The sequence below is a fragment of the Papilio machaon genome, chromosome 12 (genome assembly GCF_912999745.1).
Source record: "Papilio machaon chromosome 12, ilPapMach1.1, whole genome shotgun sequence".
NCBI lineage: Eukaryota > Metazoa > Arthropoda > Insecta > Lepidoptera > Papilionidae > Papilio > Papilio machaon.
The window spans coordinates 4,729,689-4,745,281 of NC_059997.1; the positions used below are offsets into that span (position 1 = coordinate 4,729,689).

Genomic DNA, 15,593 nt, shown 5'->3' on the forward strand with positions numbered 1-15,593 from the left:
ACTTGCACATATAACTGATTCTTTTTAAAACAAACATACATTCATCCATCCATCTCCACATTCGCATTTTAGTAAGATAACTGCCACGATTAACAGTAACAGTGTAAGACGCCAGCAACAACATCTGTTGCACGAATGGACCGGCTCGCCCGGTGAAATACCACGACCACACAGAAGACAGGCGTGAAGTGGAAGTAATTCCGCGTTTCGTCTGATGAGTGTGGTGCCGGAGGCCTAATTTTAGTCCTCTTTCCCTTCCCACCCTTTTCTTATAAGGAAGTATGGGAAGGAGAGCTAGATTTGATGGAGGAGGAGATGCATAGGAAGGGGAAATATTCTTTTTTTGTGCGTCTCCTTCTCCGTCGATTGAGGGTAGGCAACGCATCTGCATTTGCGGATGTCTCTGGGCAGCGGTCGCTTCGCCATTTCGACGAATTCAGGTGGCCGCGTACTCGTTTGCCACCTTGTAATATAAAATGGAGTAAATCCATATAGCTACGTTACCGATAGTAGATGATCTGCCTATCGCAAATTTCGGTCGTTCGAGATTGTACATTAATGAGGATTAAATGTAAAGAAAAAAATAGTAGTCGAAATAACCATTTAATATGTACATGTACTTACAACATTGGTAAATTCTTACTTTACAATGCTTTTAACACTTGGCATGCGGGCAACGTATTTTTACGTTATTTGCAGTCCGTAACTAGAGCGTGGGTCACGTTAAAATACGTATTTAGTACATTTATGTTGGAAAAATCAATTATATTATATGCATTTTGTTTACGTTGCTAGGCAACGCATTGCATTTTCACACCCTCTGCACACGTAATTCGGCGGCAAGTTATGCCCGCATACCAAGTGTTAAGACTTTTAACACATTCACCAAACTTAAAAAAATGGAACATTTTCGGCATACAACACATTCTTTATTCCAATTCCAAATCTATTCGTAATTCTAAAAGACTAGCCTGAATTATTGTTCATTGCTGCTGTAGTAGACTTATTAAAAATAAAGTGCGTGATTGAAAAATTCACATACGATTTCTGATAAAAATATGTTATATTGGTAAAAACCAATGATAATGAAAATATTTAAAAATCAGTCACATATAAAATAACTTTGTAGAGAATGTAAAACAAATAAATCTGTTGTCACATTCTTTCTAAGCGACCAGTTCTCAGATTTAATTTACCAATCGTCCCTTTAGGGTCTGGTGATAAAGAACTCCAATCAGTTGTAACACAGTCTCGAAATTTATACTTCCCACATATTTGTTTACCTTTAAAACTGTCACTACTTAAACATGATCCTAATATGTCATAAAATACGACATTTAAACTATCAATCCACTCTCTTAGATCATGTCCAATTCTTTTGATATTTGAAAATGCAAGTTCTTGAAGTAATAAGCTATCCTTTGTACTTGGCAATAAATCAATATCTTTTATATGAGAATAGTTTTTGTATGAATTAATTGATCCACTATGAATCAAACTAGTTTCTTGATGAGACATTTCTTTACCCGAAAAAAATTCTAATGGAGTTATAAGGAATTTTGTGATGGCTATTGGGACAAGAGTTTGTTCTAACAAAGCCACTTTCCATACACCTGGCAAGAGTGGAGTCTTCACATTAAATTTGATAAAATTTGTTAAATTGTTTTCTTCTTTATATATTATATTTACATCGGCAATGATACCTGCAGGATCTAGTAATATAACAGTTAAATTTTCGGTAAGTTTTTCAATCTGAGAGAATTGATATACTAAAATTGGTTCAGACAGCGGCCCTAAAATACCACCTAAATTTCTAAATGTCATTTCTTTTTGGTCATAATCTGAACTAACTTTAAATAATTTAACAATATCACTATATTGACTTTTTGAATTGATTTCTAAATAATGTTTTGGTTTATACCAAGTTTCAATAAAAACTTCGTGTTCATTCTGAATTAAAGCTTTGTATAAAATTAAGTTACCTTTGTATACATCTGCATACTTGTACAAGTTTATTTCATGAACCTCACCAAGTTCTATGGTACAATCTTCTTGCAGCAAGATCTTGGCATTTTGACGTAGAATGCTGCCAGCGTGAGACAATAAAGTATCATCAGTACCAGCAGGCTTATCTTCTATGTCATAAATATTTTGCCAATATCCTTCTAGATTTTGAATATGGTAATGGTCAGTAAATCCTATTAATTGCTCTACTCTTGTGATAACTTCTTGGTTTATAACAGGTTCAAATTTCCGAGCAAAAAATAATTGACGATTCAGTGTATTTTGTATTCTTGGCCAGTCTTCAGTCCTAAAATCATTTGGTGAACATCCACACCAATCAACAACATGTTTATATTGACATTTACAACCTAATTTCCTTTTCCAGTTTGTAACGTGAAGATTATTATCCACATATGTAGTGCAAAATATAGAATTTCTTAAAACTGTGTGAAAAAACGATTCGGCCGGTAGCAGGGTGTGTTGAAATATAACATCTAAGCCACTCAAAAGTTCATCCTGCTTTCCGACTACGTATGAAACAAATTCAGGTGAGAGAGCTATCCAATCACTGCCCCCGTCTATGATGATTCCTTGTGGCAATTTCCTTTCGCCGACACGCCACATGTGAGTTTCACATTCTATAAAAGTTTTATCCAAGCCTTGCTTTTTAATAAATCTTTGCACTTCACGCCCATGAGATTTAACAAAATTTAAACCTTTATTAGCTGAAAGGAATCTTTCCAAATCCTCAAGAGATTTAATCGGAAAATCACTTTCGCTTAAATTAATAACATAATCCCATTGCCAACCCAAGGACATGAAATCTTTCATTGAAGAGAGAAGCATTTTCAACAAAGATGCTCCACCCCAAATGGTTGCGTAGCGATTTGGCGCCAACCTTACATTTTTAAATTCTTTCTCTAATGCAGATAATTTTCGATGCATGTAATCCTGTCTCTAAAACAAATAAATAAAGGTATTTGCCTTAACTTCACATGAACTTGTATGTTTTGTGAATGCAAGTATTTTTCTTTAAGATTTGATTTTGATGAAGATGATATTTACTTTGTTTGTATTAAGAAGATTACATTTTACTCAGTAAACTATTAATTACTAGCTTTTACCCGCGACTCCGTCCGCGCGGAATAAAAAATAGATAAAGGGGTAAAAATTATCCTATGTCCGTTTCCTGGTTCTAAACTACCTGCCCACCAATTTTCAGTCAAATCGATTCAGCCGTTCTTGAGTTATAAATAGTGTAACTAACACAACTTTCTTTTATATATATAGATTATTGTTACTTACTTTATCCACGTGTATATAAAAATAGTGATGACTTCTATATAGTACATTTATCAGTCTATGAACTTGTCTTAATGCGCGCCCATTTAACGTCAAAAGGAACACAATTCGAACTGATTCCTTTTCATTACTTGAGAGTTTTGGAGTCACAGGGACAAATTCTGAAAAAATATTGCCCAATAAATTTTATTTACAAGTCAATTATTTCTCACAATCATTCATTATGTCATAATTACATAATCAAGAACAACACAACTTAGGCCCTTGACCCATAGGGGTAGGCAGAGATACAAACTTTCAATTGGTGCTGCCCTGGCATACCTCCCTTATCTCTTCTACATTCATACATCTACAAACAATACTACCATACTTTTATTCATCTATAATCTAGAAAAGAAAAAAAATACATATTCAGCTGTAGATATTAAGTATACATATGTAAAAAAATTCAACTATTTTCATGCAATAATTTTTTTTTTTTTAAATCGTACTTGATAATCCAGTTTCATATATGTTCATTGTGAAATATCCTCCACAAATCTTGGTAGAATTTCCAGGACACTTCATATCACATGATCCTTCAGTTGTTTTAGCAGATTCACGGGGAGAAATATCACCACAAAAACATTCTGAACTGAAATATAAGCAAATTACTAAGCTCATAAGATTTATCATATCGAAACAACAAGTTACAAATTTAAGACCAAATTACTTACGCATATTGGACACCAGCATAAGGGAACCCAGCCTGTATGCATATATCTAAACAAAACTCTGGTGAATTTGTTGTTGCGTAATTTCCATAAAAACTGGACAATATTCTTAATTTTTTTTCGTCTAAATAACATCCATGGTATTTCCCATAAGTCATACCATTTGAAGGACATTTGTTGGGTAACTTATTAGGATAAAAATTTCCATTTTGTATTAGACAAGTCTTATTAACAATTTCTTGTTTACAGCTTTGAGTTTTAGCCCGATGTATGGCAGAGACAGCTTCCCTGCTTTTGATGTCACATACAGGCTTGAAATCTAATTCTTCAATTCTCAAATGTGGAGTAGTTTTAATTTGGGACGATGTTTTAGAATGTAAATCTTCGTCATCCGAATATCCATTATTAATTTTCCTTGGATATATATCGCCAAATTCATGGCGCTCTAACGATGTATGACCAAACTTTTTTAATAAATTGTCGTTAACTGTTGGAAATAGGCTGATTGAAATTAGAATTTGAATGAAAAAAGTTGTTAAAACTGTAGCTCCTAACCACTTGGCATACTTATAAAAAAACTTTCGAACATTAAAAGCCATTTCCTACCTTTGTTATTAGTGATTTAACAACAGTTATTTCGATAGTACCGCACGTATACATTATTTTGTACTTATAAGTAAACTAGAGCACTAAGATAAGAACAAAAAATAAAAGAGAATATACACATTTGGAAGAATTGAAGCGATACTATTACAAACAATTAAAACACTGTGTTACAAAATAGATAACCAAACAAATAGAATGTAGATAGCAATAGATAACAAGAGAAAAATGTGACATTTTTTGACATTGACATTTGAAACATATGTAGAGAGAGGCAATTGACTTTTTGGTTACTGGACCCTTATACCCCGTTCACACTAGGCCAGCTCAGTAGGTCAGTCGCGCTTGAAATCAGGTCTTACATACAACTGGCCTAGTGTGGACACCCATGGAAGCCAATAAGCCAGTCTGACTGGGATGGCGTTCTACTTTTCAGGCCAGTTCGGCCATTCTGCCGCAACTGGCATAGTGTGGATGGTCTGGGACAGGCCAGTCCAGTTCTGAATATGCAATTATATAGCTTATATAGGTACCACACGTTGTTATTTTATATAGAATATTTAATCTGTCAATGTTATTATTTGTCGTCTATGCTTTTTTGAATAACAATGTCTTATGTTAAGACTGGCGGAATTAAATATTAAAAATAGAGCTCCATAGCCGTAATGCTACTATGGATGAAAAAAGCTAAGCTTGATAGATTAGTAACTTAAATTGTTTTTTGAGATTAAAATGTATTATTATTATTATAAATAATAGTAAGATTAATTTGTGCTTTTGTGGAGTTCGATAGCAGGGTGGTTTTAAGGCCTCCTTGCCAAGACATAACATAAAAAAAATTATGGCATGTGAATTCGACAAAGAGGAATTTGAATGTCAAGCCTCGTTTACATTAGGCCACCTCAGTAAGCCCGTAGCACTCGAAATCAGTGCTGGCATATTACTGGCATAATGTAGACACCCGCTGAAGCTAGTAAGATAGCCCGGATGGCTGTCCTAAGCCAGCCCAGTACTTACAGAACAATTGTTTAGAAACCTCGCGTTGCTTATTTTACGGAAATTTTATGTGGACTGCGAATCGGAGAAAAGAAAAATTTGGCGCGACCACCGTTCTTTCATGTTTTAGTTGTTGTAATTCTTTATTGCTAAGATAATATAAATATTACAATTATATATTATTTTTAATATCAATTGCTTTAAATTTATCAAAGTTTTATTTCACCATTTGTGCGATTTTCGAATTAAAAATGTAAATTGGCAATTGGCTTACTGAGCTGGTCTAATGTAAACCAAGCATTATGCTTTTTGACGGCAACCATGTAATCTTTGATGACCTGCATTATAGTTAATATAGCATATAATTCTTAATCTGAGATTATAGGTTCTTTGGATTGACTGTGGAAAAATTATCTTTGGAAAGTGTACAGACCAACCAATTTATAACGTATGAACTATGAAGAATTAAATAAATACGTTTTTCAACTAAAATCATGGATATTAAGTATGAAGATACCGTGCAGTGCCTTTTCTTTAAGTCTTCACGAGAAAATATTAATTGGGACGAATTGTGCCAAACTTTGAATGCGACGGCTAACTCATTGTCCAAGGAATACATTTGGCATCGAGATGAGTTTAAAATTTGTCAACCATTAATAACAAGCGAAGATTGTAAGATATTAATCAATGGTTAATTTTAAAAGTATTTTTTTTAATAAAACACTGACAAATGTGAAGAGTTGAGGGTCCCTGTTTACACTTGCATTGATCATCATTCTTGTAAATTTTTTATACTATTGGCTATGAATTAATAACATTGAAACATGTTTCTTATAGTCCCTATTGTGGGCTCCACAAGGTTGCTCAAGATGAATGCTCTATCAATCTTTTTGCTAGACCATCTCAATTTAGATTTAATGATGAATTTAACATATCATTAATTTTGTTTAAAAAGGTTCTGTGTAGGGCTGCCTTTCGTCCGGGTTTCGCCAGATTTGTCCTAGTTTGGAAGACATCTGGGCAGGGTTTTAACTGTAGTCCAGGTTCAAGCTGGACTACAATAAAAGTCTGGATTTTCCAGTCCAGTATAAAGTTAAACAAGTTTACATTTAATTTTTTTAACCGAGTTACTAATATTGAGTTTATTTATCTTTTACCTTTTACCAATACCTATGATGGTTAAAAATAAAGCAAAATCAGTCACTCATCATCACAAGAACGATTAAACACACTGAAATATGCAACAAAAGAGGCTTCAAATTAAAGTTTTCTTCTATCAAGTATGGAATAAAATATATTTTAATTGAGATATAATTGAATGGAACTTACGCTTCCGGTCCTGTCCTGGTGGGCAGGTTTTAGAGATGGCAGTCCTAGTTATGTTTTCTATATGGTTGATAGGTTAGGATATACAAAATTATTTAATATATGAATTTTGTATTCCCTCAATTATGTAAAAAATGGTTAATTATTTTATTTTGATTGTAGCCATTCCACCTCACCTTGTAAGCACAACATGTTTTGGAGACAACATAGAAGATGAATGGTTCATAGCTTACTTAGTTTTTAAATTAACAGAAGTACACAAGGGGTTAATAGTACAGATAGAAGATAATGATGGAGACTTTCTGTTGATAGAAGCAGCAGATTTTTTACCTACTTGGGCTAATCCTGAAACAACTCGAAACAGAGTAAGTTATCTTACTAATATTATAAAGATGGATGGATGGATGTTTGTTTGAAGATATCTCCAGAATGGCTGAACTTGTTATGATGAAATTTGGTACAGATGTAGAACATAGTCTGGAAGAACACATAGGTATAGTATAGGTATATAGGTCTCAAGTATTTTTTTTAATTTTGCGCGGACGGAGTCGCGGGCCACAGCTAGTAATCATATAATTTGATAAACCAATGCCTTCTAAACATATTACAATATCTAACATGAAATCTATAAGACTGAAATTTTTTGAATGCTATTTGTACAATTCCTCTTTATACATTATTAAACTGCTTAAATATTGTTACAGGTATTCATTTACAATAATCATGTTCATATAATTCCACCAACTCTGGTAGAACTTAAAACACCTCTTGAAATAACTGATGCACTAAAACTGATAGTGGATCATCCAAGAGAAACAAAAGCATCAACACAAATAGAAAATGCTATCCATGAAAAAATTGGAGCTTATCCTGATAGAATAAAAGCATTGTGTCACACAGCAACAGTCAGTCTTCCAGTTGATATAGCTGCGCTACTGAAACTGAGACCTGCTCTAATATCACATCTTGTTAACACCTATTGCAATCATGATGTTATTGATGCAAAAAAATGTAAAACACTTAAATTAGACAATTGCATTGATGTAAGTGTAAAATTTACGAAATTTCAATATGCAATGCTCTTACATGCAAAGCCACCAAACAGTTTTGGACGTAAGAATACCTCGTCACAGAACAAAAAAACAGAAATTGGTTACAAATTATCTTTTGGTTTTCAACTTATTATGAATCAATCAAAAAGAGACAAGTTTTCATCCCCCGAGTATAATAAGTATTTAAATAATTTAAAGAAAAATAATTACTTTAATGGTAACATAGAAGGCTCAAAGGTTTACAATCAATTGTTAGAAAAAGCACAGGAATATTTCATAGAAACGGAAAGTCCAGTGATTTCATATATTTATGAAAATATAGCACAACATATGGCCTCAAGTGAATATAAAGCACTCAAAGAATCATTGCCACAAAACAATCATTTATATTTATGTGAGGAAGAAAGTGACAATTGGTTAAATGTAAGTCCTGATGAATTAGATGATTTATTGAATCAAAACTACAAAAAGCAGGTGCGGTCTGATGACCTTATAAAACCTAGCATTGTCACATCTGGTTTATCTAAATTTCTCTCTCAAAGATCGGATTATGAAGGAATTGAAGTTAATGAAGATGGACACAAAGAAACTGCTCATATCCAATTTAATTCTGATCAGTTTTTCACATCACTTCAACAAATGTTGGATGTTGTAACACTAAATGATAGTGATGAAGACTGTAGTGATTTTAGTGAAACAGAGCCTCAAGATGATTACATTGCGGTCCAGCAACAGCTTGAACAAGAACTTGCATCTAAAATATGTGGAGACAATCGAACAGATTTAAAAGATGATGCATGCATTTTATCAAACTTAGTAAATAGTATGAAGGAAGAAGGATTATCAGGACCAACAAGCAATATTTTCAAATCAATAGGAATAAAGAAATCGGAAATACTAGATTCTGATGATGATGAAATAGAGTAATTGATATTATGAATAATATGTTCCAGATAATTTTTTTGCACAAAGTAATATTAATTAGAATAATCTGACCCTATTTTAAGCATTAAACAAAGATGGTCTGTCGTTAGCTAAGCTAACAACTCTTATAGTAATAAATATTTTAAAATGTACTGGTGTAGAAAATTGATTATTCTTTTAAAGATAGGTCGGGTGACGTCGAGTGTGCACACAAGTGTCTTCGAAGTTTCCCGGTGTTTTTTTGATAATATTCGTCTATTTGCTGTTGATTAGCGCTACTGATTCGTGTTGGTGTTGGTATATATCTGCCGTGAGTGTAAATATATTGTGTTTGTTCTATTGTTAATAGGTAAGAATCATGGATGACCCGCACAATCCCGGGGGAGGTTATAAAGGACCATGTCCGCCCCACTCGAAAAACCCTTCCTCTCAGATAGATATTGATTCGCCCAATCCCAGAAAACGACCACCAGTCTGAGGAAAACGTTCCCCCTAAAAAAACTATTACCAATCCTTCACAAACTTCGCCGTCGATTAAGACTACGTACACAAATCCCGATTTTGTAGAACGTAAGACCCCTTACTCTGAAGATGATATTGCCCCTTTTCTAGTCCACGTTTGTAAGACGGTAACAGATGTGTCTGCCGGCCCCACCTTGAAACCTATCAAATTCGGACACTTTCTCTTTAGGAACAACATAAAAAATAAAATTCAGGATGGTGTGAAACGCATTGTTCGCAACAGGGTTTGAGTGGAGTTTAAATCCGCTGCTGCGGCTAACACTTTTCTAGAACATCATGCACTGTATCCCATCTTATAATGTTACACGATTGGTAATTGTGCATGATGTTCCAGTAGAATGGACCTTAGAAGAGCTGGTCCAACCGTTAGAAGTTCCTGCTGGCTATGCAGTCATTAAAGCACGCCGCTTGAATAGGAAGAAGATAGAAAACAATCTATCTTCTTCCTATTCAAGCGGCGTTCCTGCCATATAGAAATGCCTACCCAATCAGTAGTTTTAACCTTCTGTAGTCAAAAGCTTCCAAATCGTATTTTCTGCTTTTTACTTCTCTCCCTGTTGAAGTATATGTCCTCCTCACTATCCAGTGCAACAAGTGCTGCCGATTCGGCCATATTTCAACGCAGTGCCGATCCGCCCCTCGCTGCTTTATTTGCTCCCAACCCCACGAAGGAATTACCTATGCCTACACCATGCCTGTTCTGTTGCGGCCCCCACTCTGTCACTGACACATCATGCCCAGAGCACAGTCGACAGAGCAAAATCAATCAAATTAACTAGTCATCTCATATTCAGAAGCATCGGCTAGGTTCCCCCGCAAGTGAGTAGTCATTTTTCGATACTGCTCGTATGACTCCATCATTTTCGTCTACGTATCCTCCAACAGTCCACACCAACCCCTCTCAGCCACTATATTCCATTTCTAAACCTTCTTCTTATAAGAGGACTGTTACTATAGCCCGACCCCTTATTCTGCTGCCCTAATCCCAGGCTACGATAGAGAAGCCCACCGTCATATTGTAGATACTCCAGCCTTTACCACCCCCGATGGATGCACTATGTTATCCCCCAAACCCCCTAACAAGAAAATCTTTTAGAACGTCTCTTGTCCACCCTCATCAACATATCAAAAATGAATGATGTGGCCCTACCGAACAACGTCTATCAAAAATTGACTCAGCTGATTTCCATTTTCAACAATGTTCCCAACAATCCTACAGTGGAATTGAAGCAGCATTAGATCAAAAAAAGCTACTGATTTTCCTCATAAATAAGCATAACCCCTTGATTTTTGCTATATTGTTTGGCTTGTTTTAGGTAAGTAATTTAACATTGGATTACTTTGTAAAATATTAATTATTAAAATTGATGTGACCTTGTGCAATCACGAAGCCCACCCAACAAACAAGAGCCCAAACCACACCTAAAGACATCTGGGCAGATTTTGGCGAAATCAAAAAGGACCGCCATTATAAAAGAATTAATTAATTAAAATATACTTCTTAAAATGTAATTTCGAGCTCAATCATATTTTATATATATATATATATATATATATACTAGCTTTTACCAGCGACTCCGTCCGCGCGGAATAAAAAATAGAAAACAGGGTAAAAATTATCCTATGTCCGTTTCCTGGTTCTAAGCTACCTGCCCACCAATTTTCAGCTAAATCGATTCAGCCGTTCTTGAGTTATAAATAGTGTAACTAACACGACTTTCTTTTATATATATAGATATATAATAGCAATAAGTTTGCTATGTCAAAAATCATCGCAAATGACAATACTTTAAATCTTCTTGATAATTTTTTTTTTAATCTTAAATTTTTTCATCGAAATGTAAAGATTCGAATCGAAATCTTTTTTTTTTGATAAAGATTAAATTTCTTACATTTAATAATAAAATGATCAAGGGAAAAAGAACAAAACCTATAACAGTTTCAAATACATATATATACAATTACATACAACAATGATCCACATACCAATGCCTTAAAACCGCTATACAAAAACCGCCACAATTTAACATTATCTTAATATATGTATAACAATTGTAAAAGTATAAAACTTATAGTTTAATTAAACCATATAAAATTTTTTTTCTTATAATTAAAGGTGCGCATAAGCTCCGCCTGCCACAACTAATGTTTCCCCGGTGATGTAGCTGGCGTCATCAGAAACTAAAAATGCTACAGCACTCGCAATCTCATCAGGTTTCCCAAATCTTTTCATTGGCACTATTGACAAAGACTTGTCTTTGCCTGCTTCAGAAGATGTTATCTGAAATTCAAATATTTTAATCAACATAAATAATGATATAAGTATAAAATTCTAGTAGATATCGGTTAATATATTACAAGCTGGAGCACTTTCTATAAAACACCACTCAAGCCTGTAACCCAAAGTGGTAGGCATAGATTACGGACCTCTGTTTGGTGTGGCCCAATGAACATCCACATTCCAGTTTTAATAATTAAAGGAAATTTATAGCTGGAAAACACTGAGTTTAAAATTATCTCCATATTAGTGAGTAAATATAACTCATATAACTTACAGCCGAAGCAAATTTTGTTGCAACTACTCCTGGTGCCACACAGTTCACTCTTATGTTATCATGCACAATTTCAGATGCAATTGCCTTTGTCAATCCAAGCAGTGTAGTCTTGCTAACACTGTATGCACCTAAAGGCTATAAAACAAAAAAAAAATTTCAAAATCTTAGTCCTTGTCACAAAAAATCCATTCATAAAAAATTAAATAAATTCTAGCATCATAGCCAGTGTGGCTTAGATTGGTCCTCTACAGCCTGTACCTCTTATAAGACACCTTTCTTTCGTTCTATATACATTGTTACACAATATTGCCTTATAAAAACTCACATTCATTGGTTGGTAAGCTGCTATCGATGCAACAAATACAATATTTCCTCCACCTCGTTTTATCAATTCAGGATAAGCTTCTTTAGCTAACAGCCAAGCACTTTTAACATTGACATCAAATATCTTATCCCATACTTTTTCCTCTGTCTAGAGACAAATAATAAAAATGATGTATGATTGATTCAGCTTAATAAAACCTACTGCACATGTAGTTAGTGTGCTTTCATTCTAACGCTAACGCATTTCTATCGCTTTAGACACATTTGGTGTAAAAGTTCCAGTACATTTTACTTAGATTTACATAACATTATCATCATTATAAGCCTGGGTTCATCCACTGCTGAACATAAGCCTCCCCCATCAATTACCAGAATGATGTTTGTGAGTTTAGATGGATGTTTGTTAAAAAGTATCTCTGGAATGGCTCAACAGATCTTGATGAAATTTTGGCCCAGATGTAGAACAGTCTGTAAGTAAATATAATAGCATAGGCTACTTATTATTTTTTTTCAATTCTTTGGGAGGGAGTTGCTGGCAAAAGCTTTTATATATATACTAGCTTTTACCCGCGACTCCGTCCGCGCGGAATAAAAAATAGAAAATGGGGTAAAAATTATCCTATGTCCGTTTCCTGGTTCTAAGCTACCTGCCCACCAATTTTCAGTCAAATCGATTCAGCCGTTCTTGAGTTATAAATAGTGTAACTAACACGACTTTCTTTTATATATATAGATTAACCACTACTCACCTCTAGAATAGGTGATACAGATGGATTAACTGCAGCATTAGACACAATAATATCAAAACCTCCAAATTTAGATTTTGCCTGCAACATAGATGATAAATAAATTTTTAATTTAATATTTAGTCTAATAGCTCTTCCATGCTTATTATATTATGATTTGAATAACTTAGTTGCCACAAACTACAACAGCAATTACCAGCTGATATCTGACGCCACCCTTACTGAGCTATATCCGGTACTGAAGTAAAAAATTAATAAGGAAACAATATTTTTAATCGTAATGGGTAAAATTAATACTCATAAGTATTCTACTACTTACAGTTTCAAATAAGAGTTTTCTGTGGTCTGCATTGCTGACATGGCAAACAATACCTTCAACATTAATACCCTCATTGCGTAAACTTTCCGTTGCTTTCTTTACATTTTCTTCCTTTCTGCTACTTATTATAACAGAAGCTCCTTCATTTCCCAATCGTTTTGCGATTGAAAAACCAATACTAAAATGTTAAGTAAACAACATATTTTTTTCAATCAACGAAAGTTAAAGAATAAGGATTTTAACAGTAAAATATACACATTATTTATACTATTAAAAAATTATACTAAGCTTAACTTTTTAACAGGAGTACCATATCTTCAAAGGAAACTAGTATCCAGTAGTGATAATTTTGGTTTCCAACCTTTTCACTAATATTTTATATTCTACTACATTTTATCTAAAATTTACACTAACAGCTTGCTGGGTTTCATCCTTCTTTAACAAAGAAAACAATTCTTTAACAAAGAAAAACAATGTCACTTACCCTTCAGAAGATGCTGTAACAATAGCTACTTTTCCTTTTAATCTGGTTGAATGAAAATTTGCGTTTAATAAATGTTGATGTACTGAAGTCATTTTATTAATTTTTGTAATTCTGTTGTAACTCAACATTACAAATTAATTATAAATACTTCTTCTTCTTCTTTTAATTACAACTTGTTTTTACCAAAACAAAATCAAATACTTCAACTTCATACTTTTACCCTACATCAAATGATAATAATTCGTTGACTACAGAAGGGACTATACCGGTCAATGTTCATTGGTCTTTGAACCCCATTATCAGCAGTCAGCAGTTGATTTGATCACACTGTTCTAGGGATCCTAAAAAAAATAGTCGATTTTGAAAAAAAATCGATTTTATAATTTAATCGATTTTTCAAACAACGATATCGATGAGATGTTTCACGTCCTGCGATACATATTACGTAAAACAAGTTTATTAAAAACTAGCTTTTACCCGCGACTACGTCCGCGCGGAATAAAAAAAATGAACACAAGATTAAAAAAAAAACTATCAAAATCTGTTACCATTTTTAGGCGAGCCAGCGCAGGATTGTTATTTTTGAGATTCGCCGGATCACGGCTCGCATAGTTATATCGATGATAAGATCGTTCACATTGAGATTCGAGCTGCCAATTTGTTGTTGAGCCGCAGCTCAACGGTTCAAGTTTGATATAAATCTGTCAAATCCACCCTATAAGGGTTCATAAATTAATCATGTGAACCTACGACGAGATAGTTCCCTTATTCACGGCGCGAAAGGCACTTAAATCGAATGTTTTCATCATCATCTCCTTGACCTTGTCCCACTTACGTACCTCCGTGAAGTTGGCCCCCTCACTTTAATTTTTTTAACTTTTTTTTACGCAAATCGTTTGAGAATCGTTTGAGAGGGTTTGAGAGAAAAGAAATATCGTTTGAGAGTTCCTACTTTCTCCGTAAAAACAATTTCAAATTCTAGTGTGAAGTTGGCCCCCTCACTTTACTTTTTTTTATTTTTTTCATTGCGAATCGTTAGAGAGTCGTTTGAGAGACATTAAGAGAAAAGAAATATCGTTTGAGAGTTTTTACTTTTTCTGTAATAAATATTTTAATTCTGAGCATCGAAAGTTACAAATAGATTTTCCTTTTTTTCCGAATTAAATATGGCAATCATGCACTTGGACGTTTCAAATTTATTGTGTAGGTAGAAAATTCTTAGAGAGTGATTGAGAGAAAAGAGAAATCGTTTGAGAGTTAATACTTTTCCTGAAATAAATATTTCAATTTCTGAATCGAAAGTAACAAATCGATTTTCCTTTTTTCCGAATTAAATATGGCAATCATGCACTTAGACGATTCAAATTTATGGTGTAGGTAGGGAATGGTAATAGAGTGATTGAGAGAAAACAGAAATCGTTTGAGAGTTAATACTTTTTTTGAAATAAATATTTCAATGTCGGAATCGAAAGTTACAAATCGATTTTCCTTTTATTTCGAATTAAATATGGCAATCATGCACTAAGACGTTTCAAATTTATTGTGTAGGTAGAGAATGCTTAGAGAGTGATTGAGAGAAAAGAGAAATCGTTTGAGAGTTAATACTTTTTCTTAAATAAATATTTCAATTTCGGAATCGAAAGTTACAGATCGGTTTTCCTTTACTCCGAAATAAATATGGCAATCATGCACTAAGACGTTTCAAATTTATTGTGTAGGTAGA

At 33.8% G+C, this 15,593-nt stretch overlaps 3 protein-coding genes across 3 annotated transcripts; 1 reads left to right on the top strand and 2 right to left on the bottom strand.

Annotated features, from left to right (window-relative positions):
- Positions 1-592: 592 nt before the first annotated feature.
- LOC106719105 (xylosyltransferase oxt) lies at positions 593-4,797 on the bottom strand. The gene is made up of 4 exons (XM_014513360.2): positions 4,023-4,797; positions 3,798-3,940; positions 3,310-3,467; positions 593-2,961 (listed from the first exon to the last, which is right to left on the bottom strand). The coding sequence occupies exons 1-4, from the start codon at positions 4,616-4,618 to the stop codon at positions 1,156-1,158; spliced, it is 2,703 nt and encodes a 900-aa protein (XP_014368846.2). The 5' UTR covers positions 4,619-4,797; the 3' UTR covers positions 593-1,155.
- A 1,212-nt stretch (positions 4,798-6,009) lies between these two features.
- LOC106719187 (protein ecdysoneless homolog) lies at positions 6,010-9,032 on the top strand. Its single transcript, XM_045680210.1, has 3 exons — positions 6,010-6,290; positions 7,107-7,309; positions 7,649-9,032. Exons 1-3 carry the CDS (start codon positions 6,113-6,115, stop codon positions 8,921-8,923), a joined length of 1,656 nt encoding a protein of 551 aa, XP_045536166.1. The 5' UTR covers positions 6,010-6,112; the 3' UTR covers positions 8,924-9,032.
- A 2,514-nt stretch (positions 9,033-11,546) lies between these two features.
- LOC106719189 (dehydrogenase/reductase SDR family member 4) lies at positions 11,547-14,166 on the bottom strand. Its single transcript, XM_014513460.2, has 6 exons — positions 13,871-14,166; positions 13,387-13,564; positions 13,071-13,148; positions 12,323-12,469; positions 11,998-12,132; positions 11,547-11,723 (listed from the first exon to the last, which is right to left on the bottom strand). Exons 1-6 carry the CDS (start codon positions 13,996-13,998, stop codon positions 11,553-11,555), a joined length of 837 nt encoding a protein of 278 aa, XP_014368946.2. The 5' UTR covers positions 13,999-14,166; the 3' UTR covers positions 11,547-11,552.
- Between the last annotated feature and the right edge of the window lie 1,427 nt (positions 14,167-15,593).